We start from the raw sequence: 14589 nt of genomic DNA, 5'->3' as shown, positions 1-14589 counted from the left end.
GATCGACTGTTCGCTTGTTGTTTGACGTTTACGGCACAAAATTTCGAAACCTGAATAGATTTACAACAAAAAGATATACACGTGTATCGGCCGAATCATAGTAAGAAAATGAAAACTCACTCGAAGCGGGTCGTTCTCCACTGTGACAAGACAGCGATGGGTTTTCTTGCAACATCTGGAATCCTACACTGTCCGTTAGCGATCGACGGAGTGCCATCCTCTCATTGGTCCGTTAAGGAGGTGCGGAAGCACGAAAACAGTGCGATCCCGTACGTAGAATCCTCGGCGAATTACCAATAATTGCAACCGTACAATTTTAAAGGATTCAAAACAGAATTCTAAGCAAATCAAGCCTGGTTTTGGATCAGATACCAAGTACAAATATATCAATACAACACTAAAAGTAGTGGTCCGAATGAGATATTATACCACAAGTTCACTGTTGGATCGGCATACGGCGGCAAGTACGTGGTATGCTAGCTGCATATTAAACGCGCAAGTACAGTACGTACGTGCGAGCGGATCTACTCATTAGACTTTACACAACAGTCGTTTCATAAGTGTACTGAAATGGAGAGTTTCGATATGCTCCCAGTCTCTCACTCTTGGAGCAGACAGAGACATCTACCATTAATTGCAACCACAATTAGATCTTCATGTCAGACGAACTGTATAAATCGAATAAAACAAACAAACTTCCAAGTAAGGCAAACAGATTTTGAGAGATAATGTAAGAATTATTTGATTATAGGTCAACAGTCAATGCCGGTCATCAGGGCCTACTGGATATCATACGGCAACATGCCAGTCAGTCCTACTGAATATCAATAGTATGGCAACATGCACCAGTTATCACCCCTACTAAATATATTATTTCAACGTGGCGGTCAGTCCCACTGATATCATATGGCAACATGCCGGTCAGTTCTACTGAATATATCATATATGGCAACATGCCAGTCAGTCCTACCGAATATATATAGCAACATGCCGGTCAGTCCTACTGACTATATCATGTATGGCAACATGCCGGTCAGTTCCACTAAATAAATCATGTATGCTGGCAACATGCTTGTCACTCCTACTAATATCATAACGCAACATGCCGGTCAGTCCTACTGAATATATCATAAGGCAACATTCCGGTCAGTCCTACTGAATATATCATATGGCTACATGCCGGTCAGTCGTACTGAATATATCATATCTGGCAACATGCCGGTCAGTCCTACTGAATATCATATGGCAACATGCCGGTCACTCCTACTGAATATATGGCAACATGCCGGTCAGTCCTACTGAATATCATATGGCAATATGCCGGTCAGTCCTACGGAATATATCATACATGGCAACATGCCGGTCAGTCCTACCGAATATCATTTGGCAACATGCCGGTCAGTCCTACAGAATATATCATATATGGCAACATGCCGGTCAGTCCTACTGAATATATCATACATGGCAACATGCCGGTCAGTCCTACCGAATATCATATGGCAACATGCCGGTCAGTCCTACTGAATATATCATATATGGCAACATGCCGGTCAGTCCTACTGAATACCATATGGCAACATGCCGGTCAGTCCTACTGAATATATCATATATATGGCAACATGCCGGTCAGTCCTACTGAATATCATATGGCAACATGCCGGTCACTCCTACTGAATATCATATGGCAACATGCCGGTCAGTCCTACTGAATATATCATACATGGCAACATGCCGGTCACTCCTACTGAATATCATATGGCAACATGCCGGTCACTCCTACTAATATCATATGGCATCATGCCGGTCAGTCCTACTGAATATATCATATGGCAACATGCCGGTCAGTCCTACTGAATATATCATACATGGCAACATGCCGGTCAGTCCTACCGAATAACATTTGGCAACATGCCGGTCAGTCCTACAGAATATATCATATATGGCAACATGCCGGTCAGTCCTACTGAATATATCATACATGGCAACATGCCGGTCAGTCCTACTGAATATCATATGGCAACATGCCGGTCAGTCCTACTGAATATATCATATATGGCAACATGCCGGTCAGTCCTACTGAATATATCATATATGGCAACATGCCGGTCAGTCCTACTGAATACCATATGGCAACATGCCGGTCAGTCCTACTGAATATATCATACATGGCAACATGCCGGTCACTCCTACTGAATATCATATGGCAACATGCCGGTCACTCCTACTAATATCATATGGCATCATGCCGGTCAGTCCTACTGAATATATCATATGGCAACATGCCGGTCAGTCCTACTGAATATATCATACATGGCAACATGCCGGTCAGTCCTACCGAATAACATTTGGCAACATGCCGGTCAGTCCTACAGAATATATCATATATGGCAACATGCCGGTCAGTCCTACTGAATATATCATACATGGCAACATGCCGGTCAGTCCTACTGAATATCATATGGCAACATGCCGGTCAGTCCTACTGAATATATCATATATGGCAACATGCCGGTCAGTCCTACTGAATATATCATATATGGCAACATGCCGGTCAGTCCTACTGAATACCATATGGCAACATGCCGGTCAGTCCTACTGAATATATCATATATGGCAACATGCCGGTCAGTCCTACTGAATATCATATGGCAACATGCCGGTCACTCCTACTGAATATCATATGGCAACATGCCGGTCAGTCCTACTGAATATATCATACATGGCAACATGCCGGTCACTCCTACTGAATATCATATGGCAACATGCCGGTCAGTCCTACTGAATATATCATATATGGCAACATGCCGGTCAGTCCTACTGAATACCATATGGCAACATGCCGGTCAGTCCTACTGAATATATCATATATATGGCAACATGCCGGTCAGTCCTACTGAATATCATATGGCAACATGCCGGTCACTCCTACTGAATATCATATGGCAACATGCCGGTCAGTCCTACTGAATATATCATACATGGCAACATGCCGGTCACTCCTACTGAATATCATATGGCAACATGCCGGTCACTCCTACTAATATCATATGGCATCATGCCGGTCAGTCCTACTGAATATATCATATGGCAACATGCCGGTCAGTCCTACTGAATATATCATACATGGCAACATGCCGGTCAGTCCTACCGAATAACATTTGGCAACATGCCGGTCAGTCCTACAGAATATATCATATATGGCAACATGCCGGTCAGTCCTACTGAATATATCATACATGGCAACATGCCGGTCAGTCCTACTGAATATCATATGGCAACATGCCGGTCAGTCCTACTGAATATATCATATATGGCAACATGCCGGTCAGTCCTACTGAATATATCATATATGGCAACATGCCGGTCAGTCCTACTGAATACCATATGGCAACATGCCGGTCAGTCCTACTGAATATATCATACATGGCAACATGCCGGTCACTCCTACTGAATATCATATGGCAACATGCCGGTCACTCCTACTAATATCATATGGCATCATGCCGGTCAGTCCTACTGAATATATCATATGGCAACATGCCGGTCAGTCCTACTGAATATATCATACATGGCAACATGCCGGTCAGTCCTACCGAATAACATTTGGCAACATGCCGGTCAGTCCTACAGAATATATCATATATGGCAACATGCCGGTCAGTCCTACTGAATATATCATACATGGCAACATGCCGGTCAGTCCTACTGAATATCATATGGCAACATGCCGGTCAGTCCTACTGAATATATCATATATGGCAACATGCCGGTCAGTCCTACTGAATATATCATATATGGCAACATGCCGGTCAGTCCTACTGAATACCATATGGCAACATGCCGGTCAGTCCTACTGAATATATCATATATGGCAACATGCCGGTCAGTCCTACTGAATATCATATGGCAACATGCCGGTCACTCCTACTGAATATCATATGGCAACATGCCGGTCAGTCCTACTGAATATATCATACATGGCAACATGCCGGTCACTCCTACTGAATATCATATGGCAACATGCCGGTCAGTTCTACTGAATAAATCATGTATGGCAACATGTCGGTCACTCCTACTGAATATATCATACATGGCAACATGCCGGTCAGTCCTACTGAATATATCATATATGGCAACATGCCGGTCAGTCCTACTGAATATATCATACATGGCAACATGCCGGTCAGTCCTACTGAATATCATATGGCAACATGCCGGTCAGTCCTACTGAATATATCATATATGGCAACATGCCGGTCAGTCCTACTGAATATATCATACAGTATATGGCAACATGCCGGTCAGTCCTACTGAATACCATATGGCAACATGCCGGTCAGTCCTACTGAATATATCATATATGGCAACATGCCGGTCAGTCCTACTGAATATCATATGGCAACATGCCGGTCACTCCTACTGAATATCATATGGCAACATGCCGGTCAGTCCTACTGAATATATCATACATGGCAACATGCCGGTCACTCCTACTGAATATCATATGGCAACATGCCGGTCAGTTCTACTGAATAAATCATGTATGGCAACATGTCGGTCACTCCTACTGAATATATCATACATGGCAACATGCCGGTCAGTCCTACTGAATATCAATAGTATGGCAACATGCACCAGTTATCACCCCTACTAAATATAGGGCCTATTATTTCAACGTGGCGGTCAGTCCCACTGATATCATATGGCAACATGCCGGTCAGTTCTACTGAATATATCATATATGGCAACATGCCAGTCAGTCCTACCGAATATATATAGCAACATGCCGGTCAGTCCTACTGACTATATCATATATGGCAACATGCCGGTCAGTCCTACTGAATACCATATGGCAACATGCCGGTCAGTCCTACTGAATATATCATATATGGCAACATGCCGGTCAGTCCTACTGAATATCATATGGCAACATGCCGGTCACTCCTACTGAATATCATATGGCAACATGCCGGTCAGTCCTACTGAATATATCATACATGGCAACATGCCGGTCACTCCTACTGAATATCATATGGCAACATGCCGGTCACTCCTACTGAATATATGGCAACATGCCGGTCAGTCCTACTGAATATCATATGGCAACATGCCGGTCACTCCTACTGAATAGGCCTATCATATGGCAACATGCCGGTCACTCCTACTGAATATCATATGTTTATTAGGATTGCTTTAGATTGGACATATACATGACCTAAGCCATTTAGAAAAAAGTTTTATCATTATTGACCATTTAATTGTATTCCTCTTAGAATTACATGGCTATGCTCTTCTGTACTTCATATTGTTTCTCTTCATCTACAAAATCAGTGTTTATAAATGTATGTTTAAAAAAAAGGAAAAAAAAACAAAAAAACGTTGGGAACCTTTTAAGCCTCATCTGGTGAACCGAAAATGTACGATCCCTTTGAGATCAGAATGGCAGTGATACAGCCACGCCGTTTTTTTTTTCTGCATGTTTATGTTTGAATAGTATATATCTGTGTTCTTTAGTTATTAGTACTCGTATATTATCTCTGTGGGTTATCACCAATCTGCCTGGTGGCAGTGGAAGTGATATGGCATGAGAAGACAGCTGTCGCGATGTGACACAAGTACATGATGTATTAATATTCAGAGAAGACAAGACGAACACACACCACAAAAGACGTTTACTGATACGTGACTTTGTTTAATTAGATGATGAAGACAGGACAAAGGGTGTTTACGAATACTCGACTTTCTTTAATTACTAGTAAATTGATGAAGAAAGCACAAAAGGATGTTTACGGATACGTGACGATGAACTCGGCACAAAAGATTTTACGTAATGAGTGATTGACCATTCACAGCGACTGGGCCGTAGGCGCGGCGGAGATTCAACCAATCAGACTGTCGGATTAGCTGTTGTGCCCTGAATACCGGGGGGGCGGGGCGGCAAACTCGACTGCTGGCGCCCCGTCCATCCAGTGATCCACAAGTATAAATACTAAGACAAATTTAATGGCTAGTCACTTATCGGAACCGTTTTCATACCCGCATTGGAATCATCCAGAAGGCCAGGAGCACCAGGAGAGGACCAGAGGACCAGGATCACCACCAGAAGAGGACCAGTGCTAAGTGGAGGACCAGGACCACAACAAGAGAGGACCCGGAAGAGGACATTTGCTAGTTTGTTTACCGTACAACCGCTAAGGCACCGCGTACTACATCGTCCCACTGCATACAGGACTGTTAAATAGGTTCACTAGACACTGTACTACCCATTTGATAGACTAGTTGAGTAGCTCGAATACATTTTGGATCATCGACATCATCACCATGCAGCAACCGGAGGAAATCGACGTCGTCACCAGCAACAGCGATAATCGCAGCGGAAGAACAAGGTGAGTGTTAACTACTGTCTATCTATGACGATGTCTGTCTAATCTTCTAATAATATTCCTCACTGGCATAGTGTTAGTGGCATTTCCAAGAAACTCGATCGCCGGGATTGCCTCACCTAACTGTGCATCGGTCATCATACTCACCTGTAAATGCCTATAGGCATCGGCAGTAGGCTTAACTTTTCTTGAGCTCAGTTAAACACATTATTTACCGTTTGCAAATGATATAGATCATAACTATATCATAACTATACACCGCCCAGTCGCTGTAAGTCAGCGTACTAACAGCGTCTGGTCGGGCTAACAAAACCCATGCTTGGTCACAATGTACACTGTATGCATCATCCCGCATTGTCTCCATTGCAACCTTGTAATTTTTATTAAATTTTAATTCACTGGCTACTCCTGGTGGCAAACAGTATGTACCGGTATGTAGTACTTCAGAAAATTGTATGCACTTCTATATTGACTGCATTGATATTAGTACAACACATCAGCAAATGTTGAGGCAAAGTTTCTCATTTCTCATAGTACATAGTCTTCTCAATTTTTTTTTTCAAACTTTCACAGATTAGTCCTAATATTTCATATTGCTGCATTCCCCAAATTCCCCAAATATATTTGGTATATCTAGCTCAACATGCATTTCAAAGGTCTACACATGCATGCAAGTATGTGATGATAATGGAGATGATATCGCTTCAAACTAGTCTTTCTTGGATCAATTTTTTTGTTTCATTGAATTGGTTAACAAATTGCTCTTATTCAGTGTTACAGTGTAGCAGCCATGATAAAACTCATGGGCATACTTATGAGGTACGACTTCAATCAGCGATCTGATTGCTAGACAGGCATCATATCCACTGGGGTTCCACACAGCAGGTACTGCACATCTAGACTATTACTATTAGTATTTTTGTGTCCGAAAAAGGTCTTTCTCTAAAGTTTCATTGACATTGAATGGCAAACTGACCTTCAGCAATGGAAGTACAAACACTTTATTATTCAAAGTTGTAGTACCGGTAGTAACTATCCTGATAAAAATCCAGAGCATGCATGTATAAATATGGCGAGATAGGAATATGGTGGTAAATTTTTCAGGGATATTGTGTCCTTGACTTTCTGGATCAATATTTAAATTTACTTCTATACTTAGGTACCGGGGTACCCAAAATTTCCCATAAGCATGGTTCTCTACACACTAAACTAATGCAGGACAATTAAGTGTCCCATACGTAGGTAAACTATCTCAACGTATTTGAATATTTCATGTCTGCCTTGTAATTTGTAATAAGAGCTTTTTGCGCCGTGACATTCAACTTAGCTCAGGTAAACTTGAGTTTTGTGACTTCCATTGCATCAATGTGTACCATTAATTAGTAATAGGTTCACATCAATGTGTACCATTAATTAGTAATAGGTTCACAGCCTTTCCATCAGAGGCTGAGCGTGATTAGTGAGACTTGGTATTTTTCCACTGCAGAACAACTAGGATCATATGTACACTATAAATGCCACATACTTAGAAATTACGTGCCCATATTGTGGTTTTATAAAAATGCGATATGTAAGGCACAAACCAAACAAAACTAGTGTGGATCCTATGTTATAGGCCTACCATCATCACCTTGATATGACATGTGGGCACAACTTTTGGCCGTAATTATGAGATTACTATCATGGAACGCTCAACATGACTTTATAGAAGTAAACAAGTGCAACATTTACCATACTATCCCCAATTCTGGATTGCGATTGATTTTATTGTGGAATTATATAAAATATAAAGTCTGCCAACAAGGCTTACACAGTGCAATCACTTGGTGGCATGGCATGCAGAGACTTGATAATATCTTTGCAAATACTTGTGTCAAGAGTCAAGTAAAATATATATAGAGGGCCTAGCAATTACACTTTATCTGGATCACTACTTTTGTTCACTATTATTATGCATATTACATACATTTGCTAATTATCAGAAGTAACTTGTCTACTGTTCGTACAATCAGTACAAAAATGTTTTAAGCCAAAATATACGCTTGCTCTTTAGCTTGACTTGTATTTAGCCTTCATCTTATAAATATCCGCAGTGCTTTACATTCTAAATGAAATACAATGGCTTTAAGTGATTCCTGAATGATATTTTTTTTCTTTAAATGAGTCACTTACATAAGCTATTCCTTTATTTCTGCAAATTGAAGATGAAAATTTCATGTGAACGTATGTGACAGGTGGACAGACATTGGTGTACTTATGTATGACAGTCAAATTAAGTATCTTCCATGGAGAATGATCCTTTCTTTACTAAATGAACTGATATGGATGATAAGAGATAACATCATCTAAAGAAATCAAATTACCTGTGCTAAATTAAGGTACAGTTCTAGAGTTTAGGCTGAACGTATGTAACATGGACGGACAAAACTGTAACGTCCATGCCTTTTCACATGTTGCATACGTTCATTGTTTCTAAAAGTGTACTATAGTGCACAGTTAATTTGAATTTTTGGGGTGATATTGTATCTTCTTATCCATATCAGTTGTTTTAGTAAAGAAAAGCTCATTTACCATAGAAGGTATTTAATTTGACTGTCATGCATTAGTACACAAATGTCTGTCCACCTGTTACATTCGTTCACTATTTTTATGTTTTTTTTTAAATTAATTTTTATAGACAGCCTGCTTGGAGCAAAATCTGGTCAAAGTTATCTCTCTTAGGTGTTTGGTGGGTTATTCACATTGGAAACACAAGATTACCTACTAGTGTCTTTGAAATGGACCCCTTTACTGTGGAAATGCCCAAATGTTGAGTAAAATCTTTGATGTAGAGTTTTAGTCATTTGTACAAATAGATGAGTGCACACTTCTTTGGACAATGGCCCTTGAGCATTTCACACCCAGTGGCGGATGCAGTGGATGTTCCCAGGGCATGTCAATGGGTACAATGCACTTCCGTCGTGACGCACATGCGTCAACTGCGGCAACTATAGTCATATATTCTCATTCTCAATTGTGTTTTGAACACTTCCATTTCCACAGAAGCCCTACAAAAATCCTGACATTCTGGTCGTCACTGGCTTCCGCTAAAAACATGGACTGCACTACTGCACCATGACAACTAAGTCATGACACAGGTGAAGTTTGTGGTTTTGATAGGATAATGTCAGCTTCTTTGTATAGTGGCCAGGAAAGGTTTCAAGCACACAGGCTGGGGAATGCATTGTTTTGGCTTGAGTGGCTACCCTGAATGCAATCAGCTCTGTACATTGTGGGGATTAAGTGGATAAAAACTTTTGTCTGTGGAATCTTTTGTTTGGCTCTCTTTCTTGGAGGAAGGTTTCAATGTTGTTGATGAGGCAATACACAGCTGTCAGTACTTAGTGTCTGTAACTTTGCTCAGTTAGGTGTCCCATACAGTCCCACATGTACCGGGTAGACAAAGCCTTTCATAGTTATGTGGAGGGTTCTCTTTCTTGGAGAAAGGTTTCAATGTCGTCTCATATATAGGGATGAAGCAATACACAGCTATCAGACTTACAATGTACCAAGTGTCTAAAAGTACTGCTGGTCAAGTAATGTTTTGACAACCACATGCAACTACATGTTTTCAATTTGGTATTTTGATGAGTGTACAGAATGAAGCTAGAGAATTGCTTCTTAGGACAAGTTCACCTTCATAGACATGTGGGTCAAGTTAATGCAGCAATATTAACACAAGACATTGGTGAGATTTTGAGGAAAGTTGAATAGTTTGTTCAAAAGCTATACATTTTTGAAGTTTCTGCTCAGTCATGGGTGGATGACGTGACTACCGTACTATAACTATTTAAAGCAGGAGATATTTCTTCGTTAAATAACTATCGCCCCATCTCAATCTTATCAACCATGAGTAAAATTATAGAAAGGGCCGAACATCAACAACTCTGATTTTAAGATGACTGTTGCACTGAACAAAGTAATTGGGTGGATTATTAAAGGGAAAATTTCATTCTTTCATTGAATGGTAGTCTGATTAGAATAGTTCATCTCACCAAATGTTTAGATGTTTTGATATATGAAGAACTGAAATGGAGATTCTAAAAAAAAAAATCAACATTTCCATCACTTTATTCAAAATTAAATTTTGTGAAAATCTCTTTTTGTTTTCGTTCTATCGTACGCAGGTTACATCGTACACTTTAGTTGTCTTCTCATCCTAATCATCTTCTCATACTAATATTGCTGCATTCTCTCAATCCTTATGTATATGAAGGTGGACTTGTCCTTTAACTCCAGCATTAATGCCATAGACATGTAGCCCAAAGTTGCCTGTATTGCCGTAGATTTTACATATTTCTTTTCTCTTTCTATTTTTTTCTTTAAATGAAGCAGGACCAGTGGAGAGTTCCAGTGTCCAGAGTGTCCACAAGTCTACAGTCACCGCGCCAGTCTCTTCAAGCATCGTCGGCAGAAACATCCACAGTCTGCATCAGCGGGTGGCCAAGTGAGGTGCCTGGAGAGTGAGTGTCAGTTCACTACCCACAGTCGTAAAGGTCTCCGCGAGCACCTCATCGTGGCTCATCAGATATCCATGGAGGAGATTCAGCTCACGTTTGAATCCAGAGAAGGTAAATAGATTAAATGTTTTCATTTTTGGAGCCATGATGAGCAAAACCATAAGTGATGTAATGCTGACAAAGTAATCCTGGACATGTAATGAGCAAAGATTTTGAGGAAATGTCAAGCTTTTCTCTGATGTATATTGTACTACAAATCTATGCAACTATCGTTGATTTTCTTTCAAATAACCATTACCTACATGATTGTATAGAAGGCATGACTTTACTCACAAATGGATGTAACTAAGATTTGGCAAGTAGCTTAATTTATCCATTATGGATAGTTAAAAGCTGTTTTTAATAGCCACATTACAATTTGTACATCAATTTGTTCTTTATCCATTCATCTGTTATGTTACTCAGTTATGTTACTCAGTTACCATGTTATCTATTAAATCAAGATTGATTTGATTTTTTGTTGTCTTCTTGTCTATGTTTGATAGGATTAACTCTGCTACTATTTCGTGTCTCCATTTCCTTTGTTGAATAGATGTCACCTGGGCTGGCAGTTGGAAGCAAGTTCACGTTTCAAGTAATTGCATTGTTAGTAAGTGCAAAAAGTCAACACACTTATTTCTTTTCCAATGTGGTTTTCTATTGAAATACTATGTGGAGCATACCATAATTATGTCGTAATATACAATGTAAAAAAGGTAAAGGCATTGCGTATAGCCAGTGTAAGTACATATGTGAAAATATGCATATTTATTTCATTTATTACTGTTGTTTCTTTACCCTCATCTAGCGTTCATCCAGTGGAAGCGGCAATATGAAGGGCAGGATAAATGTTCATTCGTTGCATCTAAAGGTGCAATAGGCAATGATGAGGTCAGTATGCAATCGTATTATTGCAATCGCAGTGGATTTTTTAACTCTAAGGGGGAAGGTAAGCGTGCGCTGAAAGCCCAAGGGTCCTGCAAAATGGACGCGCATTGTACTGCAGGGATTTGGGCAAAAACCTGTAAGGTTAAAGGTACTGTGAGTGTAGTTCTGAATGCAACGCATTATGGGCATGATATTGAGCTTGCTCATCTCAAGCTGAGCGATAATGAGCGTGTGTCTATTGCGCAGAAACTTGCACAGGGAATCAGCATTGATAGGATACTTGATGACATTAGGAGTTCTCTTTCTGACACTCTAGAGAGGCGTCACCTAGTGACTAGACAGGATATTAAGAACATAGAGCGCTCACTAGGAATACATGGAATCAGTAGGCACAGCGATGATGCAACTAGTGTTGGCATGTGGGTTGAGGAAGTTGGGATGGATAGAGATAGCAATCCTGTCCTGTTATACAAAGAACAGGGGGCACCTTGCCCAGATAGCTTAGATGATCTGTCACAGGATGATTTTGTGTTAGGTCTAATGACACCAATACAAAGGGATATGTTGAAAGCTTGTGGGAATAACATAGTCTGTATGGACGCAACTCATGGTACAAATGGGTACGATTTCTCTCTTGTTACCGTTCTAGTTGTTGATGAGTTTGGTGAGGGCTTTCCTGTCGCATGGCTGATATCAAATAGGGAGGATCGTGTTGTTCTGACTGCTTTCTTGCGTAGGATAAGGGACATAGTGGGTGAGGTAGCACCAAAGTGGGTCATGACTGATGATGCGGAACAGTACTTCAATGCGTGGATTAGTGTTTTTGCACATAGGCCTAGTAAACTACTGTGCATGTGGCATGTAGATAGGGCATGGAGAGGGGCGCTACGTACTCACATCAGTGGGAATGTCGAGTTACAGTCTTCTGTCTACAAAGCACTGCGCTGCCTGCTAGATGAACCTGATGTTGTGAAATTTGAAGCAATGCTAGGACAGGTCACTACTGACCTGCTAGGGGATGAAGGTACGCGTAGGTTTGGAGAGTATTTTAGGAGCTATGTGGATAGGAAGTCACAGTGGGCAGTCTGCTACAGGAAGGGATCTGGTATCAATACGAACATGTACGTGGAGGCATTCCACCACTCGCTGAAGTACATCTACATGAAGGGGTTCGCCAATAGGAGAGTGGACAAGTGTGTGAGTCTCCTGATGGAATTTGTCAAGGATAAGACTTTCGATAGACTAGTGAAACTTCAGAAGGGGAAGAAGAGTCGACGAGTCAATGATATTGACAGTCGACATAGGCTAAGTCTTAGACTACGTAGTGAAGATGTGAAAGAGGTTGAGGTCAATAGGTGGGAAGTTAGATCAACGGATGGAAAGCGTGTGTACACTGTTGATAGGAAGCCGAAGTCATGTCAGGGATCATGCCACCTGGATTGCAAGCAATGTAGGGTTTGTGTTCATGAGTTTTCATGTACTTGCCTAGATGGGATAGTTAGGGGTACACTGTGCAAACATGTTCATCTTGTAGTCAGGAGTCAGGGTAGACTAGACCATGTAGGCAATAATGACCATGAGTCTCATGTTACATTGCCTCCAGCAGAGGAGGACCTCCTCAGGGATTTGACTGCGCAGACTAGGCAGGCACGGACGAAGGTTGGTAAGGACAAAGTAGAGTGTAAGCTGCATGAGATTGGGGAACAGTTAGGGGATGTACCAGAGGACGCAGACTTAGCTTCTGTGTATAAGCACTTGGATGCTGCGTTGCAATTACTTAGGGTTTCGAGACCAGTTGTCGACAGGCCATTTCAGGATACTGGTATTAGAGTGTCAAATGTACCTCAGCGGGTCACTCCTCAGCGGGCACCATTCAAGTCCACTAAGAAACCTAGAAATAGTAAACGGGTCCCGCTGGAGAAGCCGACTAGAGAGGAGCGAGAAAGTATTGCATGCAGGTTAGAGGGAACAGATGTTGTAGTAAGCCAGGGAAACGACCATGATTATACTAGTATTTCTAGGCCAGCAGACATTAATTGCGCTGATAGGGATACAATGTCAAGGAAAAGTGCAAAACAGTTAGAGCTATTTGTCACTTGTGAGGTGGTTGAAAGAGTAAGGACTAACCAAGACAAGGTGAAGGAAACTGAAGTTGAGGTACTGCCTGGAAATGTGTCTGACAAAGTAGTAGATATATCTGAAGATGATTTGAGGAAATTGAGGCAATATGTTGATGATGATGCATGGCTACTTATTCTTAATGTTGTAACAAACAAACGCAGGGAATGGAAGTGTCATCTATGCACGACAACTAGGACTACACTTAATATGATAGAGTGCGAGAAGTGCACAAAGTGGTTTCATTGGAAATGTTGTAATTTGAAGAGGAATCCTCGAAATGGATGGACCTGCAACTTCTGTGTCGCATAGTTAATGATATTTTCATTGGGGTTTTGCTTTTTTCACATCGACACGATTTAGGCCACGTAGTAGCCTTAAGCTGCTTTTTTGTGTTTTGCTTTAGAGTTGAATTTGTAGAATAGTTGTAGAATAGTTGTAGAGTAGAATAAAGTAGTTTAGCAGCTTGGTGGTAGGGTGGAAACTGTAAGCCTCCATCAGTCTTTCTACCCTCCCATATTTCGAGGCAAGGTGATGCGATAGACAGCAGCCTCTTCCCCATTTTGACTTGATGGAGCAAGGAGTACCCCAGGACGACCCCACCTTATGCTGTAGCAAAGCCAATTTGGACAGTTGATGAACATTTGCGTGCACATTGATGG

At 41.1% G+C, this 14589-nt stretch overlaps 1 protein-coding gene across 1 annotated transcript; it reads left to right on the top strand.

Moving 5' to 3' along the window:
• The first annotated feature begins 6321 nt into the window (after positions 1–6321).
• LOC139733376 (uncharacterized) lies at positions 6322–13452 on the top strand. Its single transcript, XM_071644211.1, has 5 exons — positions 6322–6386; positions 10758–10993; positions 11730–11870; positions 12459–13164; positions 13416–13452. Exons 1-5 carry the CDS (start codon positions 6322–6324, stop codon positions 13450–13452), a joined length of 1185 nt encoding a protein of 394 aa, XP_071500312.1.
• Positions 13453–14589: the final 1137 nt, after the last annotated feature.

The sequence above is a fragment of the Diadema antillarum genome, unplaced genomic scaffold, assembly GCF_040938485.1.
Source record: "Diadema antillarum isolate AM-2024a unplaced genomic scaffold, OU_Dant_1.0 seq00000472_RagTag, whole genome shotgun sequence".
Classification (NCBI taxonomy): Eukaryota; Metazoa; Echinodermata; class Echinoidea; order Diadematoida; family Diadematidae; genus Diadema; species Diadema antillarum.
Note: the sequence above shows the minus strand (reverse complement) of the source record. Positions and strands in the feature narration are given on the sequence as shown.